The sequence below is a fragment of the Myodes glareolus genome, chromosome 19 (assembly GCF_982192425.1).
Source record: "Myodes glareolus chromosome 19, mMyoGla1.1, whole genome shotgun sequence".
Classification (NCBI taxonomy): domain Eukaryota; kingdom Metazoa; phylum Chordata; class Mammalia; order Rodentia; family Cricetidae; genus Myodes; species Myodes glareolus.
The window spans coordinates 40,055,080-40,076,896 of record NC_142044.1 but is presented as its reverse complement, the minus strand read 5'-3'; the positions used below and the strand labels follow the sequence as shown (position 1 = coordinate 40,076,896).

The following is a 21,817-nucleotide window of genomic DNA, read 5'->3' as shown; positions in this document are numbered from 1 at the left end:
ATGGGTTCTTACTTTCCTTTAAGATTTTAAAGGAAAAAATCTTTTACAGCTCTAGTAGCTGTAAAAATCATATATGGAGCCAGGCCTTTATGAGTATGATCCAGTTCACTATACTAATAGACTTGCTATCAGCAAAAGCATTTGCTCAGGGTATTTTTACCTCATGTTGACAATCTGATGTACAATAGATTCATTATTTAGACTTTTCACAGGATCATGTTTTTTTCTACTAAACAGTTATTTTAGCATAATAACAAATAAAAATCAGGCATAGTGGCCTTTACTTTAATCCCAGCCCTCAGAATGCAGAGGCAGGCAGATCTCTGAATTCCAGGACAGCCAAAGTTACATAGTAAGACTCTAATCTCAAAACAAAAAACAATAGTAATAAATAAAATAGGAACTGTGTAAAGTAAACTTCTTTTTTTTAACTATCTCCCATCTCTAACATTTCTTCATGTCTCAGAATTCCAACCAGGAGTGCCATGGAAAGGTATCCAAAATATTGACCCTGAATCTGACCCCTATGTAACTCCAGGAAGTGTGTTGGGGGGTACAGCTACATCTCCCATTGTAGATACTGACCATCAACTGCTGCGGGATAACACCACAGGTAAGTGAGTGCTACAGACACCAGCATTTTTACAGTTGTCCACCATGGCTTTAGTTCTGTTTGTAGTACCCGATAATTTAAACAGAAAATAGAATAATACTGCTTTTTACATCTTTATTGTTTGGTTGCATTTTGTTTTCCCTTGTATTTAAGTTTAAATAAAACGCTCACAAGGTTTCCCTTGTTCTACTGACATTTGTTTCTAATATTTCTTCTTCATTTGTACCCTCAAGGGTCTAATTCTTCCCTCAACACCTCGCTGCCTTCACCTGGTGCCTGGCCCTACAGTGCCTCTGACAACTCCTTTACCAACGTTCATAGCACTTCAGGTACTTGGTGGCTTTTCCCCTCTTGTCTGGCAGTTGACTGAGAGGTTCTTCTTTTCCACTGGCGTTTACTTCTTAAGAAGTGCTAGTCAGCACAGATGGGGGTGCAACCTTTCTTTGCCTTCACTATCCACTCAGGGAGCTCCTAGTCTCACAGAGATTGGGTAGGTCCCTCATAGGACTACATTGGTCAAAGCTAATGGGAACAGAATGTCATATAGCTGGGGTATTCAGAGGGCAGAGTTCATGACCTGATGACCATATGTTTCTGTTAGCCAGCCTGCCAAGGCATAGGAAGAGACAGTTTAATTCAGATTAGTGTTGAAGCAACCAGCGATAGCCTACTCTTCCCCCAAAATCTGACTTAGAGACATAATGAAAAATAGATGGCCAGAGTCAAAAAGAAGACCTTGATTAATTTGCCAGTACTACTTGTTGAGTTCCTCATTACTTGGCGTGGCAGGGAAGGCTGGTTGGGTTTTGTCGTTAGTTTGTTGAGACTTATGAAGAATAGAGCAGATAGCAGCAGTTGGAAAGATGGTTCAGTGGGCAAAATGCTTGCTGTGCAAGTATGGAAACCTGAATTCAGTCCCCTGAACCCACATAAAAAATCAGGCAGAGCTGAGCAATGGCTCACTGGTTAAGAGCACTAACTGCTCTTCCAGAGGATCTGGGTTCAATTCCCAACACCCACATGGCAACGCACAACTAACTGTCTGTAGCTCCAGTTCCAGGGGATCTGGCACCTTCACAGATGTACATGCCGACAAAACACCATGCACATAAACTTAAAAAATAAAATCAGGCTCAACTCAGCACACTTTTAATCCTAGCATTTAGGAGATGGAGACAGGTGTTGGTCTATGAGTTGGGGGCTAACTTGTTCTACATAGCAATTTCCAAGACAGCCATTCATAGTGAATCCTATCTTAAAAGAAGACACTCAGGTGTGATGCATACATCTGTAATCCCAGTGCTGGGGCGCAAAGACGGGAAAAATACTGGGGCTTTGCTAGTAGCCAGTCTAGCCAATTCAGTGTGCTACAGGTTAAGGGAGGGTCATTATCTTAAAAACCAAGGTACAAAAAAAATTTAGCTGTGTGGTGGTGACACATGCCTTTAATCCCAACACTCAGGAGGCAGAGGTAGGTGGATCTCTGTGAGTTCGAGGCCAGCCTGGTCTACAGAGTGAGTTCCAGGACAGGTTCCAAAGCTACAGAGAAACCCTGTCTCGAGGAGAAAAAAAAAATAAGGGGGGCAGTTGTATCACACAAACAGTGCCACAGTGAGCTGCACACTTGCTGAGTGCTCCTGTAGGCCAGCATCATAGTCAGCCTGAGCATAAACTCCCTTTTGTCTTTCTCCTACTGTGGAATGGGTTACCCTCACTTAGTAGATAAATTGAGACGATTGTGAATGAATTCCTACAGTCTGGCCTGGGTTAAGACCCTGTGTCAATATACCAAACAAAAATAGCTATTTTGCCTCAGAACTGACTGAGCCTAAATTTTAAAGGAAGCACCTTAGTGGTCAGTGTTCCTAACACCTTCCCCATATTTTTCTTGATAGGACTTCATTTACTTAAAACTTGCACAAGCTGGCACAGTGGGTACAAGTGTTTATTCATAAACCTGAGGACTGCTGTGGTGCCCAGATCCCACAGTAGGAGAGATCCACACATGCTCCGTGCTGTGCATACCAATACCCACAGTCACACCTGTGCATGTACACCATAATAGAATAACAAAACAAACTTGTCTGACTCTTCCCTTTTTTGGATTAAGGAATGTGTTTGACTGTTTTTCTTTTGACACGGGGTCTCATGTAGCTCAGGATAGCCTCACATTTGCTTTGCTCCTCCTGCCTTCACTCTCATGTGCCCTTATAGGACTGTGCCGCCACAACTGGCTAAAGTTTTGAGACATCTCAGTTACCTGGGTTGCTCTCTGTTTCCTTGGGCTGAAGCAGTCCTCAGCCTCAGTCTCCCCAGCAGCTTGCCCACATGGCTGCCTTCTCTGGCACTCTTCTCTTTCCTTTGTTCCTATTAAAAAAAATAATAATAATAATAAAAAAAAAATGCCCAGATCTCAGGAATTATCTTCTTGCAGTTGGACATTGACCTGAGACTTCCCTAAGAGTTATCTTGCCTATCCTTAGAACAGCCTTTCCTCCTTCATTCCCTGGACCCCAAGCCCTGTCCCTCGGAATACATTTGACAGTCATAGTTTTCATCTCCACTCCCTTTGGTTCATTCTATTCTCACTCTGGTTTATGCTGTGTCATATGGAAACTCTACTGCAGCTTACATAGCCACAGTGTGCCTATGGCCTCTTATCCCTCTGCCCCATGAAAACTGAAAAGAACTTCTGCTGAACCTAGATTTTCTTTTCCCTGCTTTTCTGAGCCCATCCCTTGATGTAAACACTTCAGATTTATCTTTGTAGAGTTTTTGCTGACAGCCTAATGTTTTCTGTCTTCTGTGTATTGAATATATGTGCTGTTGCCAAGGATACCAGTTCTGTTTTTCTGTCTCGCATCTGAATCAGAGGCTCTGCAAGATAATTGTGTTACCCACACTACTGTCAGGTACCTTAAGCCTAGTAAGCAGTGGTGGTTATTTGATGACTTTCTTTTAGATATTTTTATTTTATTGGATGTGTATGAGTATTTGCCTAGTGCCCACAGATGTTAAAAGAGGTTGTGGGATCCCCTGGAATTGCAATAATTATGAGCCACCATGATGGAAATTGAACCCAGATCCTTTACAAGAGCAACAAGTAATCCAAACCACTAAGCCATTGCTCCAGCCGTATTGACTATTTTTAAAATCAGTGTTGGTGTCTAACATGTATCAAGTCACAAGCAATGCATAATTTTCTAGTTTTGTTTTGATTTTCATGGTAGTTAGTGAGCATTTAGTGAGTACTCTAGTTCTGTTTGTATTAACAGTCTAACCCTGTCTGTCCTCCTCAGAAATAATTTTCTTCATGAGTTTGTCTTCTCTTTCAAGTTGTGTTTACCCAAGAAAGTAGTCGGAGATTAGTTGCCTTATTAAATCTTTGTCAGTTTAGAATCATTTTAAAATTTAGCACACTCAACAATTATTCTCATGCTGTTTGCTCCCCTTCCCCATATTTTTCCTGAGACAGGATTTCTCTGTGTAGCCCTGGCTGTTCTGAAACTTGCTCTGTAGACCAGGCTGGTTTCGAACTTAATAGATCCGCCTGCCTCTGCCTCCCTAATGCTGGGATTAAAGGCATGCGCCACCACTGCCCAGCTCATACTGCTGCTCTTAAAATATATGCTTCCTGCTACTTTTCGATGTTTTTGAGACAGATTTCAACAGAGTTATAGAATAAAAATATATTTGTGTTTATGTGCAAATAAAATTTGTGTCTGTTTCTGGGCAGGTGCCCATCTGATGTGGCTGCTTCTTGACTTTTTTCTTCTCACAGCAAAGTTCCCTGATTACAAATCCACGTGGTCCCCAGATCCCATAGGACACAACCCCACTCATCTCTCCAACAAGATGTGGAAAAACCACATCTCCTCCAGGAACACTACACCGTTGCCCCGCCCACCTCCTGGCCTGACCAACCCCAAACCGGCATCTCCCTGGAGCAGCACAGCACCCAGATCAGTCAGGGGGTGGGGAACCCAAGACTCTCGGATTGCCTCGGGTGAGGAGGATCAGCCAAGCAGAAATGGCTATTTAGCACTATGGGGAGGGCTGAACATGGAGGAGAGCATAGCTATCTGGTAGAAGAAAAGGCATCTTTTGATTGAAAAGTTGTGCTCAGTACAGATGAAGAGACCCAGGACCTCTCTAGGGCACATGAAATAAAAATGAACAACTGTAGAGGGCGGCCAGTGGGAGGGAAGACTGGCTCACACAAAAGCAAGTGAATTCACTGGGTTCAAGGACCAGAAGAGACCAGAAAGGTCAGGGTTGGGAGGGGGAGGGAGAAAGGGGAAGTGGGGGGGGGGAGATCTGCCTTTCATTGAGTGCTTTTTGTTGTTTTTATCAGTCTTCCTCATCATTTTTCTGTTTGCAGCCTCTACCTGGAGTGATGGTGGCTCTGTCCGTCCTAGTTACTGGCTGGTTCTTCACAATCTCACTCCACAGGTAACCTTATTTTCTTACGGTTTTCTAGATAGGGCTTGGTTTTATTTAAGGAGAGAGGAGCCAGACCTGGTGGCACATACCTTTAGTCCCCAGCACTTGGGAGGCCGAGATACTAGATGTCTGTGAGTTCAAAGCCAACCTGGTCTGCTTAACAAGTTCTAGGGATACATGGGAGCTCTTATTTCAAAAAAGGGGGGAGAAACAGTGGAAGAGGTTGGCAGATATGAAAGCTCATTTATGGTACTGGAGAGATGGCCCAGCAGCTAAGAAAGCTTGCTGCTTATGCAGAACACCCAAGTTTTGGTTCCTAGCACCCACATCAGATGCCTGTAACTCCAAATGTAGGAGGTCTGATGCCCTCTTCTAGCCTATAAAGAAAGCACATTTGTTCCATGGCCACTACAGGAGTCCTATTGACAGGATAGGGTGCTGTCTTCTAGGCTCACCCTCACCCTCAGTAGTGCTAGAGATGAGCAGATTCTACAAAGTGGTGAGAGTAAAAACGTCTGACCTACTGGTAAGGAAATATGTTGTGTAGATATGCCAGCTGGAATTTGAAACCAAATGAGATGATGTGTTTTAACCACATACAAAAACATATTACAGAACGGGCTTGGAAAAAGCTCAGTTGATAAAGTGCCACTGTGAAATTTCTTAGACTCTTTAACATGCTAGTGTCTGTTAGGATTCTGTATGGGGAAATACATTTCATTGTAAACTTATTTGCCCAGTGAACCTATTTGTGGAAAGTAAATCACAAGGCTCCTATTTGTAGGCATATTTAAGAAAGGCATTCTTTACCACGATGTCTAATCAACTCAGAAGTCCCAATTTAAGGCCAGGTGTGGTGGTGCATGCCATCTGGGAGGCAGAGACAAGCAGATCTCTTGAGTTTGAGTCCCCCATGGTCTACATAGGGAATTCTAGGTCCAGGGTTCCCTAGTCTCTCAAAAATCAATCACAGTCTCAGTTCATTCCCTCATCTAATATCTGACCCAACTATAAGGGGTAGAGACTGCAGGTCAAACCTGGGGCTCACACACAGTAAGCAGGAGTTCTACCTGTAACTACAGCCCCAATATAAAAAAAAAAAAATCAAGCATGGTGATGCTCAAAAAAAACTATGTATGCATTAAGCGTTTATGCCAAGCAGTAGTGGCACATGCCTTTAATTCCAGCAATTGAGAGGCAGAGGCAGGTGAGTCTGAAGCCATCCTGGTCTTTAGGATGAGTGTAGTTACACAAAAAAACCCTGTCTTGAAAAAACAAAGGGCTTATAAAAGTTGTCACAATTTGTAGTGGTTATAATGTGGATAGGATGAGAGAGTCAATAAGAAGTATCTAGTTTTGAAAAGAACTTGGACATGCTAGCTAATCCTTCACTGCTTGTAGCCACTAAAAAATAGTAAGTGTGCATCATTATGTATATATGTAAATGAATGTGATATTGGCTGTGTTTGTATCAGAAAGAATTGATTTTTTTTAACATTAGAGCTGCCTAGTAAGCAGATTAATGTCATTCCTAGTTTAAGTTGTTGGTAGAGCAAAGTTGATGCATGGGCCAGTTGACTTTTCATCACCAAAAATGTGTTTAAAGAACATCTGTCTCCTGGAAAGCAATTTGTGCCATATACTGACATACCCATGGTTGTTTTCTGTGAAGAACTAACATGGTTTGCTGAGTTTTACTCTTCAGGCTTCTCACTGGTGCTGAAAATGGCACCTGGGTTCTTACGTATGTTAGGCCGTTGTTTACCACATTACACAGCTCTTTAAGGCATCCCCAGGTGTAGCATTCATTTTCCAATGAAGTGAACTGAAGTATTGGAATTAAGGCTTAAATAAATATATTTAAGATAGTGTTGCAAAATTAATCCATACAGTAAATAGGTTTGCTCATATAACTCCTGTGTTGGGGAAGTTATCTATAATCCCTACAGCATTTGGTCCAATGAACTTAGTAAAAAAGAAGGTGGAAGTATTCCCCTCTTTATTTGGCCAGAGGAATATGGCAGTGTTGGAGTGATTTGTTTTTGCACTAGACCAGTTTTAACTTCAGTAGATAGGTAGGTAGGTAGGTAGGTAGGTAGAGATGGTTTATTTAACTTTATTTTATGTGCATTAGTGTGAAGGTGCCAGACCCCCTGCAACTGGATCTTCAGACAGTTGTGAGCTGCCATGTGGGTTCTGGGAATTGAACCCAGGTCCTCTGGAAGAGCAGTCAGTGCTCTTAACCACTGAGCCATCTCTCCAGCCCCTTCAGTGCCTTTCTTGTCTGTCTCTGTGGGGTTATTAAATGAGGAGGCAGAAAAAAATAAAATGTTAGTAATGATATTGATAACTTTGCATGCTGACTTTAATTCTTATTTCTGCCTTTTGAGATCTACAAACAAGCATACACTTGTTTGTTGCTCTCTTTTTAAAAAACAGGCTTGTTTTATGGCTCTTATGTTTTTATTTTTAGTTATTTTTATAAAGAAGCATCTTATTCAAAAAATAGGAATAATGAACCTCAATCTCCTTCTTTAAATGTCTTCAAATTTGCCTTTTCCATGCCTGCTCCACATCTTAGCTCACACGTGTTGTTACCTCTTAGATTGATGGGTCAACCTTGAGAACGATCTGCATGCAGCATGGTCCACTGCTGACATTCCATCTGAATCTAACCCAGGGCACTGCCCTGATCCGGTACAGCACCAAACAAGAGGCAGCCAAGGCCCAGACTGCACTGCACATGTGAGTACTGCACCCTGCGTGCCTTCAGACAGCACACATGATGCACACAGGAGTGCTCTGGCCCTGCTTAATAGAATAATGACAGAAGCATACACACAAGAACCTCAGTCATGTATACATCTGCAGATGCTGAGGTGGCAGTCCTTCTTCCTAACTTTGTTTGCTTTGTCTAGTGTATATCATAGGCTCAGACTCTGAACTTCAAATGCAAATAATTTGTATAGTAAGTAAATTGTACTGCAAACAAAGCCAATGTTTATGAAAATTCTACCACTACCTGGACTACCTGGCTTTGTTTAACTTTTTGAGACAGGGTTTCTCTGTGTAGCCCTGGCTGTCCTGAATCTCATTGTAGAAACCAGGCTGGCCTTGGACTCATAGAGATCTATCTACCTGCCTCTGGCTCCCAAGTGCTGTGGTTAAAGGTGTGCGCTACCACACCCAGCCCAAAAAAGAAATTATTTGTAGCAGGACTTTTGCATGAAGTGGATCAGGGTCTGACCATTCTCTTACCCTGGTGGACAGAAAAGTGTTGACTCCCTTGGGCAATAGACACTGTGACAAAAATCCCCAGAGAACATAAACAAGTGATAGTGAGGCCCCAGCAGCCAGTCCATCCCCTAAGATGGAATGGTGCTCCAGGTGCTGGCACTGGCTTGCCTGATATTAATGGGTGGCATTCTTTACCTCATGTGGAGTTTAAAAAAAAAAAACTGACATTCTTTTTGCTTTTGTAAAGCTTGAAATTTTTTGAAAATACTTTAGATTCACAACAAAATTGAGAAAATGGGACAACAACTTCCCATATTAATCCTGACCAGTCACTCAATGATGCCTTTCCCCCTTATGAGCACCACTTACTAGAATGGCCCATTTGTTACAGTTTGTGAACATTCATTGGTACCTAATCCACCAGAGTCCACAGCTCACATTAGGGTTAAGTTTACTTTCTGAGTCACTCACTGATGGTGGTTAGTATGAACAAATATATGCTGATATATCCAACATCACAACTTTTATGACATTCAGAGTAGTGCCCAAAATATGCTCTATGGTCTAGATTTTCTCTCTCTCCCTCCTTCCCTCCCTCTCTCTCTCTTTTTTCCTCACCTCATACAGGTGGACTGGAGATGTAGCTCAGTTGTTCTTGCTTAGCATGCATAAATCCCTAGGTTCAGTCTCCAGTACTACATAAACCAAACATGATGGTGCGTACCTGTAATGTCTGCATTTAGGAGGTAGACACAGAAGGCCAGCCTGGACTATGTGAGACCCCCCATCTCAATCAGTCAGTAAGCAAGCAAGCATGTAGTCCATGCAGTGGCAGAGGGCTGGCAGCAGTGATGCCTTGTGTTCTTCTGGTCTCAGACATCACATTGCTCTCTTCCTCCTTCCTCCAGGTGTGTGTTGGGAAACACTACCATCTTGGCCGAGTTTGCCACTGAAGATGAAGTTAGCCGCTTCCTGGCTCAAGCTCAGCCGCCTACACCTGCAGCAACCCCAAGCGCGCCTGCCACAGGATGGCAGTCACTGGAGACCAGCCAGAACCAGGCAGACCCCGTTGGACCTGCGCTGAACCTTTTCGGTGGGTCCACCGGGCTCGGGCAGTGGAGCAGCAGCACTGGTGGCAGCAGTGGGGCCGATCTTGCTGGCACTTCCTTGTGGGGTCCCCCAAACTATTCTTCTAGCTTGTGGGGAGTTCCGACGGTGGAAGATCCCCATAGGATGGGCAGCCCTGCTCCTTTACTACCTGGTGACCTTCTAGGAGGAGGGTCGGATTCAATCTGAACTTAGAACTTTCAACTCTGACCTCGTGACCTTTTTTTGGAACAGCAGCAGCACTAACTTGACCTTTTCGTTTTTTTTTTCAACTTGCAATAAATACATTTTTAAAAGGAAAAAAGAAAACGGAGAGAGAAGAAAGGTGGGTCATTGACAGACTGTCTGAGCACATAGTTGCCTCCCTTAAAACTTCAGTTTTTTCGTTTGGAATATGAATCCAAAAAGAGAACATATCACTCTTGAAATACTTGAATCATGAACGCCAACCTAGAAAGACAATGTGAAGCAAGTACACATACCATTTAAATTTAAACACAAAAAAATTAAAAAAATTAGTTTCTAGTTTTTCACTTTTTTCATGTTATATGGAAGTTGTTGCTAAGAAACATATATACTGAAAAAAAATAGCTTTTTAACTTTGTTTGCACTGGGTGTGTTTCCGTCCTTAGGTCTACCATGTTTGGGTGGGAGGGAAATTCAAAAGAATTGTTGAGGGAGGGGGGAGGGAAGACTTGACGGAGCCTCACTTTAAAAACAAAAACAAAAAAACTTTAAAAAAAAAAAAGGAAAAATTTTGTGATTGGCTGGTTGATAAATACCAGTGTGTTCTGGCACATGTAACTGCCCAGGCATGCTCGTTCTGGTATGTGTGTGCACGTGTGTTCATGTGCATTTGTGTGCATCCTCCTCTGTCTCTATGTGTGCCTGCGTCCTGCCCTCCTCATCTCACCCCAACCCTGATTTCCCAGAAAGCTGCATTGCTGACAGTTCGCAGGCTGGCTGGCCGGCCATCTGCTTTTAATTTTTTTTAACTATGAGAACACAGGAGCACAGGGGGCTGCTGCAGCTCAAGCCACTTCTTCGGGCTGCACTGAGACGAAGGGTGCTTTTCAATGAGAGCAGTAGCCAGAGCGTGAGGTTCCCCAGCCTTCCCTTGACCTAGCAGCAGAGCAAAGCACTGCCAAGTCCAGCAGTCGGTGGGGGGTACCTCTCAGAGCACCTGTTGCTCACTTCTGTGCTGTGAAATAAGCGGCCACTGAGCACACGGGAGTTTTAAGTCCCAAGCAGGCATTTTTTGCTACTTTGAATGAGAACAGAAGATTCAGTAATTTTTAAATCATGTGATGTTTCAAAAGCAAAAAAGCTGTGTTCCCACTTTACAAGTGATCAAGTGTGAGAATTTTTTATAAGGAATCAGGTAATGCAAATTAAATATTCTTATTGGTTCTCGTTATCATTTGAGGAAACCGGCAAATTGTGAGCAGCCTCCTGGAAGCATCGCAGCTCCTCCCTCTCTGCTCCTCTCTCGCTGAGCATTACCTGTGCCAGGCCGTGGCGTGTTACAGCACCAGGCCATCACTGACAGAAACGTTTACTTAACGAATGTTCTTAAACCAGTGTGTACTTCAGGCTTCTCCCCTTGTTTCTCTGTGTTGTGTTTCCTGTGTATGTGGTTTGCTTAGGCAGAAATAACTTAGCAAAGACTTAAGTATTTTGCACCTTGTTTTGGTTTTGACCTCTTTTTTTTTTCTTTCTTTCTTGTAATGTTGGTTTTTTTTTTTTTTAATTTTGGTATTTAAAGACTTTTTTAAAAAAGCATCAATGTAGTAGTTCTCTGGGCCGAACAGGAGGCAATGTTTAATTCACAGTTATCAACAACATGTATGTACTATGTTGGAAACAAAATATATCAAACTGCTTATTGTGAAGAGAGTGAAAGCAAACCTGAAGGGGAATCCTTACATACAAAATAGACGGTGGGCGGGGGGTGGGTGGGGGAGATGTGTGCGGGTAACATGCTAGCACTTGTGTGGATATCCCAGTCTGCATCGTACTGTTTGTTCAACATGAAGTGCCGACATTCTGTACCAGCAATTACCTGCCCATTCCAACCCCTGGTGGGAGCAGACCTCTGCTGTCCTCTTGTGACTTGCTGCTATTGAGGACAAGGGAGTTTTTCTTTCTTTAGCATCTTCAGTGAAGGATACAACAATGCCTAATGTATTTGACTTTCAGCTTGTGTATTTGTATAGGTGGGTAGGGTGATATGGATAGAAAAATGAAAAGCAACAAAAAACAAACAAACAAAAAACAAAATTGCGTGTAAGTGGCCTTGTGAGACAATGAGTGGGAAATTCTGTAGTCATCTTGGCTTACCCTGTTGAATATAAACCTGGCTTCAGAAGAGGCTGACAGGCTTTGTTCCTGTGCACTTGTGCTTGCCAGTCTAGGAGCCCTTGGCAGGAGGGTGGGCAAATGAGTTTGCAGTTCTGCTTTGTTCCTGCAACACCTTGTTCACAGGGACTCTGCCTTCCTCCTGCTTTCTGGTTTCTATCACCACCATCCCCTTCCCACCTCTGCCCCTACAAAATGTCTCTTTCCAGCCCCACTGACGCTTAGTGTTGGGACAGAGCTCTGTTGTGAATGGTGATTTCCAAGTGAAGTGCAGCTTATATTCAGATTATCTGCAGACTGAAGGCTAAATCTCAGCATCCCCAGACTCCAAGAGCCTATGGGGATTGTCCACTGCCGCTCTTGGTTCGTTCATGGCCCTGCCTGCCCTCTCCTCCTCCCCCACCTCCTCTTTCTGCCTGTTGGGTCCTTGACCTGCACTATGGCTTAGTTGAGTTCCTTACGATACTACGGTGAAAGCCGGGTGCTAGAGCCCCTCTTGTTTACAAGACATAATGAGGGATTTGAAATATGTAAAAATAAACACGAGAAGCTAAAATGTTCTTCCATCATAAGCTTAAAGGGAAAAAAAAACCTAAAAACTTTAAAAAAAAGACCAAAAAGTGCGCGTGTGTAGATATATATATATACATATATATATATATATATATATATATACACACACACACACATAAATATATATTTTAGATGAAGACTAACTCTGGGAGCATTTAACAGTGTTTTTGTTTTGTTTTTAACATTTATTTTCCTGCTTTAAAATTTGCGAGCATTCTCAGGAATTCTAGGGTAGGCAGCCAGTTTTTTGAAGATGGTTTATTTAACCATACCTTATCCTAGATAGACAGCTGTTTCTTTCCCGTTAGTAAACTTTTACAAGTTCCTGAAACTTCGAAAAGTTTAAATGATTTTTACTTACAAAAATGTAAAAAGAAAAGTCTCCAAATGTAATTATCATACAGGGGATCACACATTTTAAGATACATAGAAATATTTTTTAAAAATTAACCAATTTAGCAGCAACAGGTAAATTCATTTTCTTAACAACTGTGGGAGAAGAATCAGGTTTTGTGAGCACTGTCATGGCCTCACTTGAGATTGTGTATAACTGAATGGGAGGGTGTTTGGTGTACATGAGTAGGATTGCCGCCACACTATAACTTCTTATAAGGCTGGACTGACATCTCCCCAGTCCTGTTTGTATTCTCCGATGCAGCCCTTCTCCCTGTCTCTCCAGCCCCATCAACAAAAGAAAGGAATAAAGGAAGAAAAACCAGCTTAAGAAAAAAGAATTGGCTCTTAAACTGTGTAAGTAGTGCAGTTCTTGGGTTGCTGAGAATCTGTGCAAAGAGTTAGGAAATATTTTAAACAAATCTTAAATATAAGCATTACTAAAGGAAAATTACCTAGGGACTCTTTTGTTCATGAAGAATGTCTGTTTCACCTCCATCTGTTACAGGAGGAGAAAACAGAAGAATCTAATAAGGAACAAGTGGTTTTACTTTGCTTTAGCTCCCAGCTACTGTTGTGCTTGTTTTAAATGCTGTTTTGAAGATCTGCTGCTTACTGTCCCCATCCTGGGTGGCAGAGATGTGGAGTGTTTCCTTTCTGTTTCGGTGATACTGAATTCTCCTTTTGTATTCCCTCCTGGGGCCAGAAGTCTTGGCCACAGCTTCTTTCAAACTTTAAGCTTCCCAGTGGGAAAGAAACTCCAGCTCCACAGGTAAAGTGAGTGGGTGGGGTTGCTGCCTGCATTCTCTGAAACCGCTTTAGTGCCTTCTTACATACACCCAGACATCCTAAGTAGGGGACGAGTGTGTATGTGCACGTGGTCCAGTCACTCCACGGTTAGTAAGATGCCTGCCTGTAAAGGAAATTGGAGTGTTTCTGGACAGGCCCCAAAGGCAGTGGGCTAAATCAAAAAAAAAAAAAAATTGAGGAAGTTAAATACATTTTTTTGTCTGATAATGTGGGATGCCAAGTTCTTTCCTATGTTGTGTGCCCTCCATAGGTGCTGACTTTTCCGTGTGTAGAAGGGTGACAGTTCCAGTGATGGGGAAAGTCTTTTTGTGCCGGGCCAGTGGAAGAAGGCTCCTGCTTCTCGGCTTCTGTTTTCCTGTCTTCTTCCTGCCCCTCCCTTCTTCCATTTGTCACCTTTCTGGAAGCTTTTGTTAGTGATTGGCAGTGAGCTAAGAAGAGGATGTGGTGAGGGTGTCTGGAAGACAGAAAGCCCTTCCCTTCCCATGGTATTCTTTAGCAAAAATCCTGTCTACCAAGACTTTAGGTGACTTCGTTATACATGAAAAAATTCAGTGAGCATACCCTTCCAGCACGTTCTGGCATATATACAGAGGCTTGCTAGTCACCACTATTTAGATTTGTTTTGTACACATTTTAAGCATGTAAGTGTGAGCTTTCTGTTTTATACTAGGTGTTTTTGGTTTTGTTGGGTTTTTGTTTTGTTTTGATCTTGTTTTAAATGAATACCCACACCCACACCCTGATGGTTTCTTTTAGCCCTGGCTGTCCTGGATCTCGCTCTGTAGACCATGCTGGCCCCAAACTCACAGAGATCCACCAGCTGGCTTTCTTTTAAATTATTGGTTCGTGGTAGGTAGACATATATTTGTCTCATGAGCATCATAGACTTGTTTCTGTCTCCCATATGAGTAGCCAAAAGAAAAGCACAAGTTGGGGAAAGAGTTGTCTTCCATCCCTCGGGAGAACCTCTGCTGCCGATGAGACCCAGTGCCATGACCCCATTTAAGGGTTGAGAAACAGGTCTCTGATACCCTGTTTAGGGGAAAAAAAAAAAAAAAGGAAAAAAGAATAGTCAGTCTCTTCTCTCAGCCCTTAATCCTTGAACCTTTTCATTTCCAACATTCATAGGAATGAACTTAGCAGTACAGCAGTGCTGGTTCATAAAACAACAGACTCCAAACTGTATTCTCCCTCAGTGTCCCTGGTAAAACATCACCATTCAGTTAGTTATTTACAGCCAACAGGGTTTGTATTGCAATGACTTGTGTTCTAAGAATTTTCCCACTTTGTTGTGAATGTAGCATGTTCAAAATTGAATGTGATCTAGAAGATAAAATGTGAGGGGGGGAGAAGGGAGGGAGAAGAATTCCTGCTAAGAACTCAAAAGGGCTTTCCCAGTGTACCTACCAGAGACTGAACATCAACTTCCTGCAAACATGTCTCCCTTCTCAAAGTGTGGTGCTGGGAGAGAACCCAGGACTTTGCCTTCGCTAGGCGAGCACACTCTATGCCTGAGCCACACAGTTCCTCCAGCCCTACTATCACTGTTACCCTCTTCTTAGAAGGGATGTGGTTTGTGTAGGGTTAATAGCCAGATTCTACTTCGACCTCAGATGCTGTGTACTTTCTAAATTATTTTCTCATATTCTGCCATTTTGACTCTTAGTGTCTCTATGCTGAACAAAACGTGTGCACCAAGCCTGCTCTCCTGTCCAGTTTCATAGGGCATTTTCAGCAGGCCTGGCTACGATAGCCATCTCTAAGATGAGGCACAAGTGAGTCTTTGTATAAAGAAGGTCCCATTCTTCCCTACCCTCTTTTGAGTTAAAATTCAGCCTATCCAGCCCTGCCATTTGTTGCTTTGGATTAGAGTTTTTTATTGTACATATAAGGTTTTCAACTAGGAGTAGAGAGAGACACGGTCTTAGCTGTGGTTGGTTGTTTGTTTAAGAGACTTTATTCTCCAGTGTTTCTGCCAAGTTACAGCCTGTGTCAGTGCATTAGCTACACTTCCAGTGTCACTGCAAAGAGAAACCTTGTTCCATGATCGTGTCTGTCTGCAGCTAGGGTTATTCTAGCCCGTGTGCAAGTGACTGTCCATCTTTAGATTCCAATGGCCATGCAGAGAACCTTCGCTCTTTATCTACAAGAATGTTCCCAGAGTTTGTATACTCCATGTAACAATGCCCTATAGGCTTATTGCCAGTGCCAAAGTTACGCTGTCATCGGAGATGATTATTGTCAACAATAGTATTTTTATTCTCAATCTTAAATTTGACACAGGGGATACCATACCTTCTTTAGATTTGAAATTATCAACTCCAAGAATCTAAAAATACAGTAATAATAAAAACTGAATAGTGGTCCAAGTTTGATGACACACACTTTAATCCCAGCATTTGAGAGGCAGAAGCAAGTGGATCTCTTTGAGTTCAAGGGCAGCCTGGTCTACATAACACGTCTCAGAGAGACTCTGTCTCATAAAGCAAAAATTGAATATCAATCCTCACTAAACTGCCAACATCTTCCCCAGTCCACACTGCCATAGGAGGACATGAACAAGATAAAAGAAGTTGACAGAGAGGCACTAGTCAGTGGAGTGCTAGCTCCTGCCAGGTCAGCATCTACTCTGCCCCTTGTGTATGGCCATCCTGACTGGGTCCTGAGCAGTCAGGAAGTATTTTTCATCAATTTAATGACTTGGGGCTTTTTGTCATTGTTTTGTTTTTGTTTTGTTTTGTTTTTTGAGACAGCGTTTCTCTGAAGCTTTGGAGCCTGACCTGAAACTCACTCTGTAGACTAGACTGGCCTCAAACTCACAGATACTCACCTGCTTCTGGCTCTGGCGTGCTGCAATTTAAAGACATGAGCCACCACCGCCCTGCTGAATGGTTTTTAAGATAGTAGCAAAGTGACAGAAACTGCTGATGTTTGCCTCTTGGCATTTAAATAGCTTTTTCTGATAAGGTGGGCCCATGGCAGGAAAAGGACCAGTGGCTCTGCAGAGCTGAGCATTGTTCCTCATGGTGACAGATTTACCTTTCTATGGTAGGGGACAGTCCAGGTACACTTTCATAAACAAGTGTTCTATTTTAAATAAAAAATAAATGTTTCCCAAGAGCGCTGTATGGTCAGCTTAGTTTTCACACTATAAGTAATCAGTACTTGGGAAATAAACTCCCAGTTGCAGTTGACCCAGTATCAGTAAATTCGGATGACTTCTTCCAAAAGGAAAATCCTCCCTTCCTACATTTCTTTCCCTTCCTGACTTCCTGGACCTTCTGGTGGGTTATTCAGTTCTTCTTGGGCCACCAAAAGGGTGCCCCACTCCTGGGGGTTGTAAAGGGACTGGAGGCAGATGGAACAGCCTTACTTTCGTGACTGGCAGGAAAAGGTGGTAGATGCTGAGTGTGTATGCCAAAACAAAAGGGGGAATCTTTATGCAAAACTAAACAAATCCTCGGGAATCCTTCAAGAGAGGTCACATACCTTGTAAAGGTAGGATGGTCATTCACCAAGTGATAGGTTTTAGCTTGAAACTTCTTTTTGCCAGAAGTTTGGGGTTATGTTACAATAATTGTGTTTAAAACACTACCCCTTTAATTCTTTCCAAGGAATCTCCTAAGTGTAGTACTTCTGAATGTGCCTTTGTCAGTCCAGAGACCAACCGTGGTCTGTCAGTCTCCTGGCAGCCCAGGGACAGCTGTTGCATTTTTATGAGCGTCCATTTTGCATAGTGTGGTCATGCTAAAGGGATTCTGGGTCTTGGGCCTGGAGGTTTTGAGCAAGGCTCAGGTTAGTCCAGTGCAGGTCAGCTGTCTACATCTGCATTCCCTAGTTTCGTGTGTGTGTGTGTGTGTGTGTGTGTGTGTGTGTGTGTGAGAGAGAGAGAGAGAGAGAGAGAGAGAGAGAGAGAGAGAGAGAGAGAGTTTCTGTAAGCACTGGAGCAATTGGAATGAGGTTATTTTGGTGACCAGTTCATGCATGTAAAGAAGGCGTTTCTGGCTTTGCGCTGCAGAAGGTGCATTTTTCACCCTCTGTCTTAGGAGGCCACAGTTTTCTCAAATGCAAGTCACAGCAATGTTGTTATTTATGTGAACAGGGTATATATTGCATGCAAGAAAAAAGGTTTTAAAAGAATTGAGACCAGTGTTTAAAATAGAAAAAACTCTGAAATCATATTGTAGTTCTTGAGATCTGTTGTAGTTAAATCTAGAGATGTGTAGTTTCTTCGTGTGTTTCATGTTGGTTTTCAACAACCCCACCTCTCCCACTCCCTATCCAGTAGATGCCAAGGGCCCTGTCCATCATCCTCAGAGTTTCTCCAGAGGAAAGCACTCTCCTAAGTTCCGTCAGCTTCATTCAGGAAGACAGAGGGAGACTGTGCTCTCTCCTGGTTGCCTTGGGATGTATTGTTATGCAAATGTGATTTTCACTAGAGGCTGTTGGGTTCTTGTGGGGGTTTGTTTGTTTGTTTTGTCAACAAAAACAACAAAAAGTCCATATGTGGTCATCCTTGCTCCATTTTGTAACCGAAATTTGTAACTATGCATTTTCTGAAAAGGGGAAAGGCGGGAAGAAGGGAAAGAAGTCGATTAGCATCTTTATGTTTTTTCCAGTTTCTGTGTCCATGGTATCCTTATGTCTGAGAGGGAAGGGGAGGAGAGGCTCGCCAGGTCAGCATAGTGAGGGCAAAAGGGACCTCCCAGATCCTGCTCTTTGGCAGGTCTAATTGCAAAGCAAATGCTGAGGGGTCTGCCATGCCTGTCCACCATTTTGGTGCAGGACTCTTGATACTGGCCATGCAGTGTTAACCCAGGGCAGCGTGGAAGCTTACATGCTCCAGTGTTCTCTGAACTCAGAACACTTTCAAGCTCAGGAAACCATGCCACACTCTGCTGACCTGAGAGTTCATTTTTACATCATTCTGAAAACTCCTCTTGTACATTTCTTTGTTGTCAATCATTGTGAATGGAACCATTCCTAATTATGAGCTAAGAAAGAGGGCTGTTGCCTGCTGTTGACTGACAGGCAAAAAAAAAAAAAAAAAAAAAAAAGCTTCCCTTCCCTGTTCTCTATCCCTGTCTCTGCTTCCTGTACTGAACTGGTGGTGCGGTGAGGTGTGGGGCACTAGAAGGCCTTTGTACTTCCTCTTTTTTGTTATAACAATTCTTTTGTGGAGTTGGACTGTGATAAATCATGGCACCTGCATTGCCCTGGTCTAGGCATTATTACAACACACAGTATCAGAAGCAAGAGCCGTTCAGCCTGTATCCAGTGTTTTCCACACAGCAATCTCTGTTATGTTCACAGTACTGTAATGAGTGACAGACTTGATCACAGTCTCTTTGTGTCTGTGCAAGGCTGCACAGGCATGATCTTATCAGGGTTCCAAATCTGCTCGATTGCCTTTAAACAAAAGCAAAACAACAACAAGAAAATCCTGGTGTTTCAAGTGTCTGACACAAAATGATACCTCAAGGTATATTTCCCCTGCAATGTAACCCCTTCACTCCTCTCTCCTTTCTTGACATCAGTGAGCTACTCTTTATAAAATACGGATGTGTAAATAACCAGATAAGTCTTTGAAACACTTTCTTTGCTGTGAAAATAACCCTAAAATATGATATTTGCATTTTAAGCCATCAGAAGTTTCAGATCTGAATTCTTTTCTTGTTGAAGAAGAAAAAGCAAAACAGGTCGGTGGGGTAGCTTTGGGTTTGTGGGACGGCTGTGGCTGTTTTCTCGCAGTGTTGCTCCTCCCCACAATACAGGACAGCAGACCACTGGCGATGTGTGCCCTAACTAGGTGCATCTAGTCCAGCACCAAGGCTCTTTGACATGTTCCATCCCCTCCAGGGACTTGAGAAGGTTTGTACCCAGGACCTTGAGTTCTCCGCCCCTTTTTGTTCACATGCACAAACTTCTTTCCCTTTAGTGTGGTTCTTTAGTTCCCAGTAGAGTTAGTCCTTGGTACTGCAGTCTATCCTATGGCTTTTTCAGCAATGCTCTGGAAATGTGTTTCTTACTTAGAAGGAAACTCAGCTGAGGGGACTGCAAACAAACCTTAAAGCCCTGTGCATACTAAGATCTTCCTCTATGCTGCTTACAGTCTACATTCTTAGAGGAAACACATTGACACATGCTGCTTGTGAGGGCCTTGACTGCTGCTGCCCTCCTAGACTTTGGGCTCCCACAAGACAAGGTTAGAAGACTCCCTCTTTTATCCCACTTTAACTCAAACCCCTATCTGTCAAGCTCATTAAGTGTCCCCCCTGATCTTGTTCAATGACGACTTCCTTTGAGGGAAGAATCTTGATGAAAGTACATGGCCATCCCCTGCCCATCTTCTGAGTGGCACCGTCCCCTGGGATTTTACTTCTGTAGTTTGTTTGGAGGCCCTTGCCTATCAGTGTGCTTCCTCTTGTCGCTGGGGTTCTGCCTGCCCTTGTTTTTCTCTCTGATGTTCCCAAAGGGCTTCGCTGATGTCTGCACCTCTTTCCTGGGCATCCCCTTACTACACCCTTTGCACACACCAGTGACCAAAGTGTATGCAGTGGTCTCAACACATCAAAATGGTGCACGCACCTCTAGTGTGCTCACAGACATGTGCACAAGATTCTGCACCCTTGGCCTTAATTTCAGCACGACTTAAGGTGCAGGAACATTTTTAACAGGTTTAAAAAAAAAAAAAAACTTCTGGGAGGGAAAATAAAGCAGATCCAACCGCTCAACCATGCCCACTCCCTAACTCCCAACCATCTGCTTACAGCTCATTCTGCATCCGCCCCAGCCCTGTTCTGCGCAACCAAAACCACCAACAAAAAGCAACCTGAGGAGAGGTTTCTGGACTGTTTTATCTTTCTCCCTTTAGATGGAGATACAAATGCTGCTTTGGGTTCTGTAATCCTAGGGGGCTATGTTTACATAGTGAAATTCATTCTACCAAATCAGGAAACAGTGAGTGAGAGACCCTTCAGTAATTGGTCACTGAGGCTGAACCAGAGGTGAGAGGACCTGGGGCTGTGGCAGAGGAGGAGAGAAATCCTGTTTAACTCATTGTGATACCTGGTTCACTCCTTCCTCTCTGCTCTCAGTGGCCCTCTTTGCCCCTTTAATCAAAAAGGTTCAGAGAAAGGCACCAGAAGGAGGCTGAAGTTTTAAGAGGCAGCTTTCCATCTTTGCACATGAACGGAAGGTACCGTGAAAATCCTCTCATTTGAAACACTCAGCAAAACAACCTGTCAAAAGGACTAAATCGCTGCACATGTTGATGCTCTCTGCAAGTTACCTATAAGTGTTTTGTTTTCTTTATACTTGAAATCGCTTTTACACAATATTATTTTGGTGACTTTCTTTTCTCTCTTCTGATGGGCAATAGAAGATGCAGGTGATAAGTTTTAAGGATATTTGAGGGGAGAAAAGGATGTGGCATTGTCTTTTTTAACATAGAGGTTCAGTCAGACTCCCATATGGTAAAGTTGCTTATCTTACTGGTTTAATGTGGACACAGAAACTAGGCACTTTGGTGGTTCACTTGCACGGCAGGCCGGCCCCCTTTCTATATTTTATTTTACTTTTTTAGTATAGTGGTACTTAAAATCACTGGTTCACTTAAAAAAAAAAAGTTAAACTCTACTAATGTACAAATAAGCTGAAAAGTTGCATTTTATGTGTATTTTTTGCCATAGCAGGTACTGTATTTTTCATGCTGGATTTCAAAATACACATATATATATATATATATCAAAAGCATATATATATATATATGTCAAAAACAAACAAAACTGAAGGGTGGTGTTTTATTGGATTGTGACAGGTTGAATAATAAGGAATAAAGTCGTAGTCATTTCATTAAAACTGAGAGATGATGTAACGCATATATAAAAGTTTCTGAAGGGTTTTTTTGGGCTTTTAAACAGCTTATTTTGTTTTTGTTTAGTTTTTATTTTATTTTGGAAAGATATGATTGTATTATGTGCAACTCAGTTGCTTCATTATAACTACAAAATATTTTTGAGTTCCTGGAAAAAAAGAAAAAAGACTAATAAATGTGTTTGGCTGCTAAGCATTTACTTTTGTGGTTTCTGACTTTATTCTGACAGTTTGCTTTATTTGCTGACTTCTTCAATATCCCTCTTTTTCTCCCCCAACTTTTCCTTCCCATCCCCTTCTGGGTCCACACAAAAGCATGTCAGAAATTCACTATTTGAATTGAGCCTTCTTCTAAACTAGGCTGATCAGACTGTTTCTGCTGCTTGCTGCCTGTTCCAGAGCTGGTGT

General features: G+C 42.6%; 1 protein-coding gene across 10 annotated transcripts in view; it reads left to right on the top strand.

Annotated features, from left to right (window-relative positions):
• Tnrc6b (trinucleotide repeat containing adaptor 6B) overlaps positions 1-21,605 on the top strand; it is a 242,124-nt gene extending 220,519 nt beyond the window's left edge. For all 10 annotated transcript variants that reach the window (XM_048454733.3, XM_048454729.3, XM_087898946.1 and 7 more), the window contains 6 exons: positions 467-613; positions 847-942; positions 4,395-4,619; positions 4,995-5,065; positions 7,662-7,801; positions 9,202-21,605. In XM_048454733.3, coding sequence (XP_048310690.1) covers positions 467-613; positions 847-942; positions 4,395-4,619; positions 4,995-5,065; positions 7,662-7,801; positions 9,202-9,589 — 1,067 coding nt within the window. In that variant the 3' untranslated portion in view covers positions 9,590-21,605. The remainder of the gene's footprint in view (positions 1-466; positions 614-846; positions 943-4,394; positions 4,620-4,994; positions 5,066-7,661; positions 7,802-9,201) is intronic.
• Positions 21,606-21,817: the final 212 nt, after the last annotated feature.